This window comes from Manihot esculenta, chromosome 13, assembly GCF_001659605.2.
Source record: "Manihot esculenta cultivar AM560-2 chromosome 13, M.esculenta_v8, whole genome shotgun sequence".
NCBI lineage: Eukaryota > Viridiplantae > Streptophyta > Magnoliopsida > Malpighiales > Euphorbiaceae > Manihot > Manihot esculenta.
In genome coordinates, this window is record NC_035173.2 from 619146 (window position 1) to 631654 (window position 12509).

General features: G+C 37.4%; 1 protein-coding gene across 1 annotated transcript; it reads right to left on the bottom strand.

The window, feature by feature from the left end:
* Positions 1–6778: 6778 nt before the first annotated feature.
* LOC110630433 (protein HEADING DATE 3A) lies at positions 6779–10525 on the bottom strand. Its single transcript, XM_021777939.2, has 4 exons — positions 10290–10525; positions 10004–10065; positions 7682–7722; positions 6779–7139 (listed from the first exon to the last, which is right to left on the bottom strand). The coding sequence occupies exons 1-4, from the start codon at positions 10482–10484 to the stop codon at positions 6910–6912; spliced, it is 528 nt and encodes a 175-aa protein (XP_021633631.1). The 5' UTR covers positions 10485–10525; the 3' UTR covers positions 6779–6909.
* Between the last annotated feature and the right edge of the window lie 1984 nt (positions 10526–12509).

Here is a 12509-nt window from a genome sequence, read left to right on the forward strand (position 1 = left end):
GGCGGCAGGTTCGGCGGCCGAAAGTCCTCTCCAGAGATGAAACTCAAGCACCTTCGGCGGCCGAATCTCTACTTTCGGCTGCCGAACCCTTTCGGGGGCAAGTTTCGGAGGCCAAAAGGCACTCCAGAGACGAAAGTCTCTAACCTTCGGCAGCACCTTCGGCGGCTGAACTTCCCTCCAGAGCCGAAAGTCCAAAAGCTCGGGGGCAAGCTTGGGCAGCCGAAGCCACCTCCTCATGGGTTCGGCGGCCGAATGTACCTTCGGCGGTCGAACCTGAGTTCATCAGCAGGGCAGAAACTTGCCCTGCCTCTCACCAAATGCACCAAACTCCTCTCCAACGGCACACCACACTTCCTCCACTTGCATACACTCATGTATATGCTCAAAGGGGTCAAAAACTACCTAAAAACCCCGAACACACAACACAAACAATACAAAAACAAGCTTTACTCACAAAATCATCAAAACCTCACATACAACCCTATTCATGCAACTCTCTCCATAAACCCCATAAAACCTTCAGAAAACATAAAAACAAGCTCAGGATCTTCACTTACCCTGTGAAAACAAGTAGATGAATGATCCTAATGTGGAGTTTTGGAGCAACTTGCCTTCAAACTCTCCAAACTTCAAAACTTTGAGTGTTTAGCTTCAAACCTTCAAATAATCATGAAAACTAATCAAATCTTTGCATGATTTAATGAAAACATGAAGAAAGACTCACAAAGGGCAGGATCTCACCTCAGAAGACAAAAGAAACGGTGTTCTTACCGCTTCAACCGACTGAGGACCATTTATAGGTGGCTGGCCAGACCACCTTCGGCGGCCACACGTGAAACCGAAAGCCATGCATGTTCGGCGGCCGAACCTCAACTTCGGCGGCCGAACCTGGCTTTTCTGCCTTGGTTCATTTCATGCACAAACTCATTTCTTTATGCTTTAAAGTGATGAAACATAGTAAAACATGTGAGAAAAACATAAATCGAACCCTGCTAGAGACTTCCGACATCCCGAACGCCACCGAAAAGTAGAATTCCGACGCCGGACTCTAGCCAGGTATTACAAGAAGAAGGCAAGGAGATATACTATGAGATTGCATCCCAGGTATTCTTCCTTGATTCTTCCAGCAGAAAAGGAGAGTTTCCACTCTATTGTGGATGCAGCCAGAAAAATGGAAGCAAGTGCCAATATTCAGAGACAGTCAAAGGCACAGGCTTCGGGTTCTAAGGGTCCCAGTTCAGGAACTTCAGGAAGCAAGAGATGAGATAGAGCAAAAGGAACAAAGAGTAAGTTCTGGAGTAAAGTCAAGTCAGGTCTGGGAATGGGTAGTGGCTCAAGCTCTGGCGCAAGCAGTCCAGTCTGTAGAAGATGTGGGAGACCACACAAGGGAGCTTGTCAGTTGGGATCTTCAGCCTGTTTTAGGTGTGGACAGGAAGGGCATTTTGCTCTGGATTGTCCTCAAGTGACGTTTGCACCATCCCAGCAGATGAGTTCAGGCAGTGTTGTACAGCCAGCAGCTCCAGCCATGCCTCAGAGTAGTGGCAGAGGTAGAGGGAGAGGGGCAGCCTCTACTTCAGCAGCAGGTTCCCGAGGTGGAAATTCGGTAGCCCCAGCATGGATTTTCACTGTGACACAGGAGGAGGCTAACACGTCGAACACAGTGGTGTCAGGTAATCTCATCATTGGGTGTTCAGATGTGTATGCTTTGATGGACCCCGGTGCTTCTCATTCCTTTATTGCTTCGAGAGCCATAGAAAGGTTGGGTTTGATTAGTTCTGAGTTAGAGTATCCTCTCTGGGTCAGTGGACCCAAGTGTCACCCATCAGTGGCAGCGTCAGTCTGTCGTTTCAGTCCAGTGTTCATAGAGGGTAGATGCCTTCCAGCTGACCTTGTGGTTCTAGACTTGACAGATTTTGATGTCATTCTAGGGATGGATTGGTTATCTACATATGGTGCGACCTTGGACTGTAGAGAGAAGGTAGTTAGTCTCAGAGACCAGGATGGGTCAGAGTGTGTCTTCAAAGGAGACAGGAGGGGTACACCCAGAGGTTTGATTTCAGCCCTTCAGGCTCGTCGTTTGCTTAGGAGGGGTTGTCAGGGGTTTCTAGCTCATGTGAGGGAGCTAGATAGTCAGGTTAGGGAACCAGCCACAGTACCAGTAGTCCGAGAGTTTCTCGATGTTTTCCCAGCCAAACTTCCAGGACTACCACCTGGTAGGGAGATAGAGTTTGAAATTGAATTGCTACCTGAGACCAGACCTATCGCTATTCCTCCCTACAGGATGGCACCAGCAGAGTTAAAGGAGTTGAAAGACCAGTTGCAGGATTTAGTAGATAAGGGTTTCATCTGCCCTAGTACCTCACCTTGGGGTGCTCCAGTGCTCTTTGTCAGAAAGAAGGATGGATCCCTCAGACTTTGTATCGACTACAGACAGTTGAACAAGGTCACTACCAAGAACAGGTATCCTTTACCTCGGATTGATGATCTATTCGACCAGCTAGCTGGAGCAGGTTGTTTCTCGAAAATAGATCTGAGATCCGGGTATCATCAGTTGAGAGTCAGAGAGGCAGATGTGCCAAAGACAGCTTTCAGGACCAGATATGGGCATTTTGAGTTCTTAGTGATGCCGTTTGGGTTGACTAACGCCCCTGCAGCATTCATGGATCTCATGAATAGAGTGTTCAGCGAGTTTCTGGATCACTTTGTCATTGTGTTCATCGATGATATCTTAGTGTATTCCAGAGATGCAGAGGAGCATGCCCAGCATCTGAGGATAGTTCTGCAGACACTGAGAGAGCATGGGTTGTATGCCAAGTTCTCTAAGTGTGAGTTTTGGTTGAGGAGCATTTTCTTCTTGGGACACGTGGTATCAGCAGACGGGATTGAGGTAGACCCCAAGAAGATAGAGGCTGTAGCTAACTCGCCTAGACCCACGACAGTGACTGAGATTAAAAGTTTTTTGGGACTGGCAGGTTACTACAGGAGGTTCGTTCAGGACTTCTCGAAGATAGCGGCTCCTATGACCAAACTGACTCAAAAGAACCAGAAGTTTATCTGGTCGGACCAGTGCGAAGAGAGCTTTGAGGAGCTCAAGAGGAGATTGACATCAGCACCAGTGTTAGCTCTGCCTGTTAGTAACGAGGATTTTACAGTGTTCTGTGATGCATCTCGAGTGGGATTGGGTTGTGTTTTGATGCAGAGTGATAGGGTGATTGCTTATACTTCTAGACAGTTGAAGAAGCACGAGTTGAATTACCCCACCCATAACCTGGAGATGGCAGCAGTTATCTTTGCACTCAAGATGTGGAGGCATTACCTCTACGGGGTTAAATGCGAGATCTTCACTGATCACAAAAGTTTACAGTACATCTTGAGTCAGAGAGAGCTGAATTTGAGGCAGAGAAGATGGGTAGAATTGCTCAGTGATTATGATTGTAAGATCCAGTATCATCCGGGTAAGGCGAATGTGGTGGCAGACGCCCTAAGCCGGAAGTCTTTAGGCAGTTTATCCCATATAGCAGCAGAGCGGAGACCAGTAGTGATGGAGCTTTATAAGCTCATTGCGGAGGGGTTACAACTAGAGTTGTCTGGTACAGGTGCATTGATAGCACAGATGAAAGTGACACCTGTGTTTCTGGAGCAGATAGCACAGAAACAACATGAGGACCCTGCGTTGATGACAATTGCCAGGACTGTTCAGTCAGGCAACAGTGCAGAGTTCAGATTTGACAACAAAGAGATCCTTCGCTATGGGAGTCGACTTTGTGTACCAGATGGTAGCAGTTTGAAAGAAGACATTATGAGGGAAGCTCATAATGCGCGGTATAGTGTTCACCCGGGAGCCACCAAGATGTATCAGGCTCTGAAGAAGGTATATTGGTGGCCAGCCATGAAGAAAGAAGTGGCGCAGTTTGTGACAGCCTGTGAGATTTGTCAAAGGGTGAAATTAGAACATCAGAAGCCGGCTGAAATGCTTAACCCACTGCCGATTCCAGAGTGGAAATGGGAGAATATAGCTATGGATTTTGTAGTGGGCTTACCGGCAGCGTCCAATAGGATAGACTCCATATGGGTGATTGTGGACAGACTCACGAAATCTGCTCATTTCATTCCAGTTAGGAGTAACTATTCTGTGGATAAGTTAGCACAGGTATATCTGGATGAAATAGTGAGATTGCATGGAGTTCCAGTATCTATAGTTTCAGACAGAGGACCTCAGTTTACCTCCAGATTTTGGCGAAGTCTGCAGAGTGCGATGGGCACGAAATTGGATTTGAGCACTGCTTTCCATCCGCAGACTGATGGATAGTCAGAGAGGACCATCCAGACCATAGAGGATATGCTCTGAATGTGTGTGTTAGACTTTGGCGGTTCTTGGAGGCAGCATCTACCTCTGGTAGAGTTTGCCTACAATAACAGCCATCATGCTAGCATAGGGATGGCTCCTTATGAAGCATTATATGGGAGGAAGTGCAGATCCCCTGTTTGCTGGGAAGAGGTAGGAGAGAAGGCTCCTGCAGGACCAGAGTTGGTAGAGATTACCAGTAGAACAGTGCCCATGATCAGAGAGAGGATCAGAACAGCTCAGAGTAGACAAAAAAGCTATGTAGACGTTCGCAGAAAACTGTTAGAATTCCAGGAAGGTAATTGGGTATTGCTAAAAGTGTCTCCGATGAAAGGAGTGGTTCGTTTTGGGAAGAAGGGTAAGTTAGCTCCACGGTACATCGGTCCCTTTGAGATTGTGCAGAGGATCGGCAATGTGTCGTATAAGCTGGATTTACCTACTTCTATGGCGAGAATTCACCCGGTATTTCATGTTTCTATGCTACGGCAGTTTGTGTCAGATCCGAATCAGGTTCTGAGTGCACCTGATGTGGAGGTCCTTGGAGATCTCACGTATATAGAGCAGCCAGTGCGAATTCTTGACACACAGATCAGACAGCTAAGGAACAAGGAGATTCCGATGGTGAAAGTTCTGTGGAACCACCTTAATCTAGACAAGTGCACCTGGGAGACGCGGGAGTCTATGCTCCAGCAGTATCCATATCTGTTTTGAGGTTAGTGTTCCTCCTTTTATGTGTTTACTTGTTTGTTTTAGGAACATCCGAGGACGAATGTTCTTAAGGGGGGGAGAATGTAATACCCGGCTAGAGTCCGGCATCGGAATCCCTGTCGTCCACTAAAGTACTATCGTATGTTTGCATAGTTTTAAAGTGGAAATGAAAAGAGTTTTTGAAAGAAAAGAACCAAGGCAGAAAAGCCAGGTTCGGCCGCCGAACATGCATGGCTTTCGGTTTCACGATAGGCCGCCGAAGGTGGTCTGGCCAGCCACCTATAAAAGGCCCTCAGTCGGTTGGAAGGATAAGGATTGCCTTTTCTTTCTCTTTCTGAGGTGAGACCCTGTCCTTCTTACGTTTTCTTCATGTTTTCATCAAATCATGCCAAGAGTTTATTGATTTTTATGGTTTTTTGAAGGTTTTGAGCTAAAAACACAAAGTTGTGAAGTTTGGAGAGTTTGAAGGAAAGTTGCTCCAAAACTCCACGTTGGGATCGTTCATCTTCTTGTTGTCAAGAGGTAAGTGAAGATCCTGAGCTTGTTTTCATGTTTTCTGAAGGTTTTAGAAGGGTTTTGGGTAGAGTTGCATGAAAAGGGTAAAAAGTGAGGGTTTTGGTGTTTTGTTGATCAACAGCATGTTTATGTGTTATATGGGTTGTGTTGTTGGGGTTTTTAGGTAGTTTCTGACCCCTTTGAGCATATACTTGGGTGTATGCAAGTTGAGAACTTGAGGTGGTTGAGTTTGGGATGGTTTTGTGCATTTTGGCGAGAGGCAGAGCAAGTTTCTGCCTTGCTGATGAACCCAGCTTCGGCCGCCGAAGAATGGTTCGGCCGCCGAACCCATGAGGAGGTGGCTTCGGCTGACCAAGCTTGCCCCCGAGCTTTTGGACTTTCGGCTCTGGAGGGGAGTTTCGACCGCCGAAGATGCCGCCGAAGGTTGGAGACTTTCATCTCTGGAGTGCCTTTCAGCCCTCGAAACGTGCCCCCGAAAGGGTTCGGCTGCCGAAAGTTGAGATTCGGCCGCCGAAGGTGCATGAGTTTCGGCTCTGGAGAGGACTTTCGGCCGTCGAACCTGCCGCCGAAAGTGTTCTGTCCAGCCTTCCTTTGCATGCTTTGTATGGATGGTTGAGTGAGTTTAAGGGGATTCTTAGGGAGTTTACTAGAATTGGCCATAAGCTAGTTTGGTCTCTCATTTGAGTTTATCTGTGCCTAAACAGACCAGAGGAACCAGAGAGAGTAGCAGTGAGTACTGCTCCAGAGTGTATAGCGCCGGTGGCGGTCCATTTTGGGGTCGTTATACTAAGACTAGTTACTCCATGTCACTTGTATATAATTTATTGTCTAGATTTAATTCACATGTCTTATCTTATAAATCATATTTTTAGATCCATCTCAATCTGGTTTAATTCACATATTATCTAGATCCATCACAATCTGATTAGTCAAATGAATAATATAAATTGCATGGAAAAAGATACATACATATATAAATATAGATGGAGCACAAGGCAAAATGCATCATTAATTATACTTGTATTTTAAAAAATAAATATATATTTTTTTTATATAGATAATAATATAGCCAGATATTACACCTTTCCAAGTGATTTGCAATCTACCTGTGGCTAAGTAGCTAGAGATACAGAGCATATTACACTCTCTTTATATATATATATATATATATATATATATTTCGCTTGTAATATTTATTTCTTTACTACTACATAGCTATATGAATTTTCCCTTCTCTTTCTTGGCATGCACGCACACATATATTTAAAGTCGGACAGCAGAAAAATATTTTTACTAGAAATACAGTCATTAAAGAAGGGGAAACTATTGAAAATTAATTATTATTGTCCTCGTCTTCTGCCGCCGGAGCCTGTTTCTCTCTGGCAATTGAAGTAAACAGCAGCGACGGGTAACCCAAGATTGTAAAGCTCAGCAAAGTCTCTCGTGTTAAAATTCTGACGCCACCCTGGTGCATATACCGTTTGCCTACCTAGTTGCCGGAATAATATGAAAACAAATCGATGAATCCCCACAGACGGCCGTGGACTCTCATAGCATACAACCTCTTGCCCTGCAAATCAGAATATTATTTTTAAGAATCTCTTCTATCCCAAAAGGAGAGTTTTTTAGACTTTCGAAAGTTGATAAGATTTCTTATTCTCTCGACAAGCATGCATAGTTGATGATAAAACTGTAGTGGGAGGCTGATTGAGATTGATTTTGATATCCAACGTTTCAGCCTCACATGTCATGACATCTACAACAATAATTAAGACACAGATTTCAAAAACCAAAAAGAAAAAGAGATGAAGAATCTCACTCTTTCTTTCATGTATTTGTATTGGTTCGGCCTCGTTGATCAATATATATATATATATATATATATATATATATAATGGGAACTAGAGCCAAAGTCTTCGATGGATTCTTTGCAGGGTTGGTGGCAGTGACAGTGGACAAGGGTGTGGTAAATTTAAATTTTAATACGTTATTCATTTTATTTATTTATTTTACCAATTTAAGAAAAAAAATATAATTAACATAAATAAATAGTGAATTTGATTTAATATTTTCTTCAGGATGAAATATTTTTAAAAAATGTAATATACTCACCGAAGTTTGCTGCTGTAGTTGCTGGAATATCGGTCACCAACCTAGAAAAAAATCGTGTAAATCAGCTACGGATTCATAAATTAAAGTTAAGTATCTAATTTTATCTTTTTCATAAAATTTTTAACTTCACTTGTTTGAAAAAAAAAATTATCCATATAAATATTAAAAATAATGTTTTCACATTAAATTTAAAAGTAATGAAAAAATATTATAAATTAAATTAATTTGCCCACTTTAAATTTTTTTTAAATTTAAATAATTAACTTATTAACCATATTAATATTATTTTATTTTATCTATATTTGAAATCTTTTTAAAAAAAAAATTTAGCAAATAATTTATTACATTCATTTTTTTTAAATTTAAAAAAATTAAAATTTATTTCTATTTATTTAAATAGTCTAATATAAAATAAACATAACTATAATTTTTTAACAAAAAATATTATATAAAATAAAATAAAATAATAAATAAATATAAATACTTTAAAAAGAAAAAAATAGAATATTTGAAGTTGAGATCTTAAAGATTAAAAATAAATTTTTTAGATTAAAAAAATATAAAAATAAGATAATTATGCAAAAATAGTATTTGAAGTTGTAATTTAAGTTTCTGAATTTTAAATAAATTCACTAATTCATTTTTATTATAAAATTACCTTTTTTTATTTTACAAAATTAAATTATTTAGTAATTTATTAAAAAAAATTATTAGCCATTTTATTTTACCTTTAATTATAAAAATAAAATAATATAAACACCACAATTTATATATACATTTTATAAAATTAAATAATATAAATATTTAATTAAAAATTTTAATTTTATAAAATAAATTTTTTTTATTGCGTAAATTTTAAATAGGAAAAAAAATAATGAATTCTCATTACAATTTAAGAACTTAATAATATTTTTTAAAAAAAATTATCTAAATATTTTTAAATAATTTAAAAATTTTTAGAGGTACATGGCCATGCCCTACGTTTGGATCCGTGAGTGCTGGAAATATCTAATCAGGTAAAGCTGCTTATACATCTTTACAAAAATGAACTTTTAATATACTAAAAGTGATATTTATTTTTTTTAAATAATAAATTATATTCAAGCATATTACAATATTTAAACTAAATAAATAAATAAGTTAGAGGAAATTTTTTTATTGAAAGTAATTGAAGTAATTTTTAATTCATGCATGAAAATTAGTCTAAATAATTTAAATTAATGAAGGAAGGTAAATAACTAATGGAACTTTAAAATTAAATAAATGTAATATAATGAAATAATTTTTCAAACTGTATTTTATACACCAAACAAAAGGATAACCCTTCAGAATATTTTCTTTTTAGCTTTAAAAATTTTCAATAACTAACCAAACTTAAGATTATAGCTTATAGAACATTCTTTAATTTTTGATGTGATATCTTATATAAATATAAAGATATTATTATTTAGTCGATTTATTAATTATTTATTATAATGAAATTCATGTGAAATTAGCGATTATAATAAAATCGGTATATACACATTATCCGATTCTTATACAAGAGAATAGTATTAAGATAATTAATATTTTTTTATAAAATTTATAAATAAAAAATAAATAAGTTATATTACTGGATAATACTTAATTGTTTAAATGCTGAATATTATTGTCTGTCAACTCTTCATATCAAGTAATATTGATTGCTTATTAGATTTAAGGCATGCAAGTCTATATTTCATCATAGTATAACAATCCTGGTATATGTAAGAAAAAATACATACAAACACTGAAACAATCGGGCAATAAAGAAAGAGACAATTCAAGGAAAAGAAATAAAAGGGCACGAATAAGAGAATGTGGTATATGTGGGGCCCCGACTATCAGTGTCCAATAGAAACCTAGTAAATCTAAAGGTACTTTGTTAAATTATTCGGTCCCAAACCTTTTCAGATAGATATTCATTCTTTCAGTTCTTGAAAGACGTGTGTGCATGCGGATCAGAGGGTCAATATGAAAGAGGAAAAGAAGGAAGAAGAATAAAAAACAAACAAAACAAAGAAAGGAGACCCTGAAAGATACGTGCAATCGATCAATCTTCTTATTCTCATTATTATTATTTTTAATGTGATAACAGAAGAAGGTGGGACTGCCACTTCTCTATTTCTATGCATTGGCCTTTCTCAGCTGCACGGGTTTTAATGATTCCCATTCAAACTTGTTGCATATAAATAGTTTTATCAGTATGAATTTTGATTTGTGTGTGAACTGAAATAACAAAAAAAACATCCCTCTAACCAGCAGTACAGTAATTCAAAAAAAAAAAAGAAAAAGAGGACGAACCAGTGCAAGTATTCTCTGAGATTAGGGTCACTAGGGCTAGGTGCGTCAGGGTCCACCATAACCTGAAACAAGGGAATAAAATATCATAATCAGTCCCTGGGGATCTCTGCTGTTTTGAGGGACCAATATAAGTATCATATATAAAATTCAGTTTTGAATATATATATTTTTTGTGCTTGTGAAACAAATAAGGATTAATTAGGAGTTTATATAATCAGGAAAGCATGGGATATATTATGAAAGAAGAAGAAGAAGGGAGAAGGGAGAAGGGAGAAGAAGAAGATACCAAAGTATAGAAGGTCCTCAAATCATCCCCACCTATATCAACCCTAGGCTGGTTGACAACTTGAGAGGGTTTGAGCTCGCAACCATTATTGACATGGTCCCTGTTGTTGTAAGTGACTTGAAGAGAAATAGAGCGTGTGAAGGGATCCAAAACATCCCCTACCACACGCCCAACAGCTAGAGGATCTCTAAACATTTTCAAATATGAGAAACACTTGTAGCACTAGTAGTAGTAGGTATGGGTGTTGCCTATGGAATTCGGTGAGATGCATTGGGTATTTATATATTGCTCTGTGGTATCAGCTTTTTACTTTCTAGGTTTATGAATGGAATCTGTTTTCCATTTATTTTCTTTTCTTTTTTCTTTCTCATTATATATATATATATATATATACACACACACAAACACACAATTCACTAAGTATACATTTGTATAAATAGATAAATTTATAATTTTTTTCATTCTAAATAAATGTTGTTGGAGTGCTGACTGCCTATTTAATTTATGATTGATATCTCATATTTTCTTCAATAAATTTTGTAATGAAATTAACAAAAAATAAAAATTTATTAGCATTTCCTACAAATTTAGAGATAAATGTATTGGATTGAATGTAAGGTGTTGAGAAATATTATTTTTCTTTTCTATCTTTTATTTAGCGTGCAAATAAGAGAATTTAAAAATTATATATATTTCTTCATTTTTCATCTTCTAATTAATTTCCTTAATCCAAACAAAGTCTTTGTATCTGGAATAGGATGTTGGATTGGGAATATAAGTACTCGGAGGCAAAATGAGAATTAATTGGACATGAACATGTGAAACCAAAAATTCTCATTCGCTTACAGTCTCAGCGGAAATAATAAAAAAAAGTTATTCATTTTGTCTGCATATTGATATATCTATGTCTTTCAGATATTTATAATATGGTGATCTATAATTTTACAATATGATTTTTTTTAAAAAATAAATACAACAGTTTAAAATAATTAATTTTATATAATTTAATCCTTAAAATTTGAAAATATTTTAAATAAAATATTTTATTTGAGCATAATGTTGTACGTTATAAAATCTATTTTATATTTCATAAGAATTCATCAAATAAATACAAGTTAGAAAAGAAATTGAATAAATAAGTTAATTTAATTCTTTTAATAAAAATAACCTAACAAAAAGAAAAACTTTACACTGATCCGTAATCTTGTTTACATGCTTGACAATATGAAAAAAAGAATAAGCATATAGTTTACAACTACTTTTGTGTTCATGTTTATCTTCAAATTACTTTGTAAAACATTAATTGTAATCCCATAGTGTATATATTTGCAACTGTGAAAATATACAAAAACATTTTATTAATGAGATTAATCAGTTAAATATCAGTTCATACAGACGACTGATGACATCATAATCAAACTTCATGTCTCTTTAACCATGCATTTAATAATATTAACTAGTTCTTAAAATTTTGGTAATTAGAACTTATTATTAATCATTAGTTGTTTGTCTGTTGTTGAGATGAAAAGAGTGTAGCTAGCTTTGCTACAGGCTACAGATAGGCTGACATGAAAAGAATTACATGAGAGCTAGGGAACCTGCAAAGCAGAAGATGACAATATTTATTACATATGAGCATGTGAAGAGAAGCACAGGGGAGGAGGAGATGGGGGACCTGACCTGCCTGACCTGACCTTAAACTGAATATCACATGATTATGTATGACCTTTCGAAAGCCAAAGGATCAAGAATTGAGCTCATCGATTCTATTCAAGGTTGCAATCGTAAAAAGGCCAGAAACCACCAAAGTCTGTGGATTCCTGATGTAAAAGCAGCACCCACCCACCCATTTTATGATCTGATGATATGGGTGTTCCATTTTTGTGGCTGAGAAAGTTTTGGATCCATTGTTTTGCTTTATCCCTTTCGTGTGTGGCTGTTGATGGCCGGCAAAGAATAATAGTTTGCAGCGGAACCTTCCTTATATAGAAGCTAAATTAGCTTTACCTTGGCTGGTGGCTTGCAATCCCATTCCCCTTTGTCCTCCTTCTCACTTGAAGCATTTTACTTTTCTTCGCTTCACCAGTTTCCCTTTTCTATTTTTCTTCTTCTTCTTCTTTTTTCTTTTTCATTATATAATATATTTGCTATTTGCTAAGTACTCTCAAAGTCACTGCAGAATCTTTCAATTCAAAACCCTCTTCTTTGGTTCATCTTTAA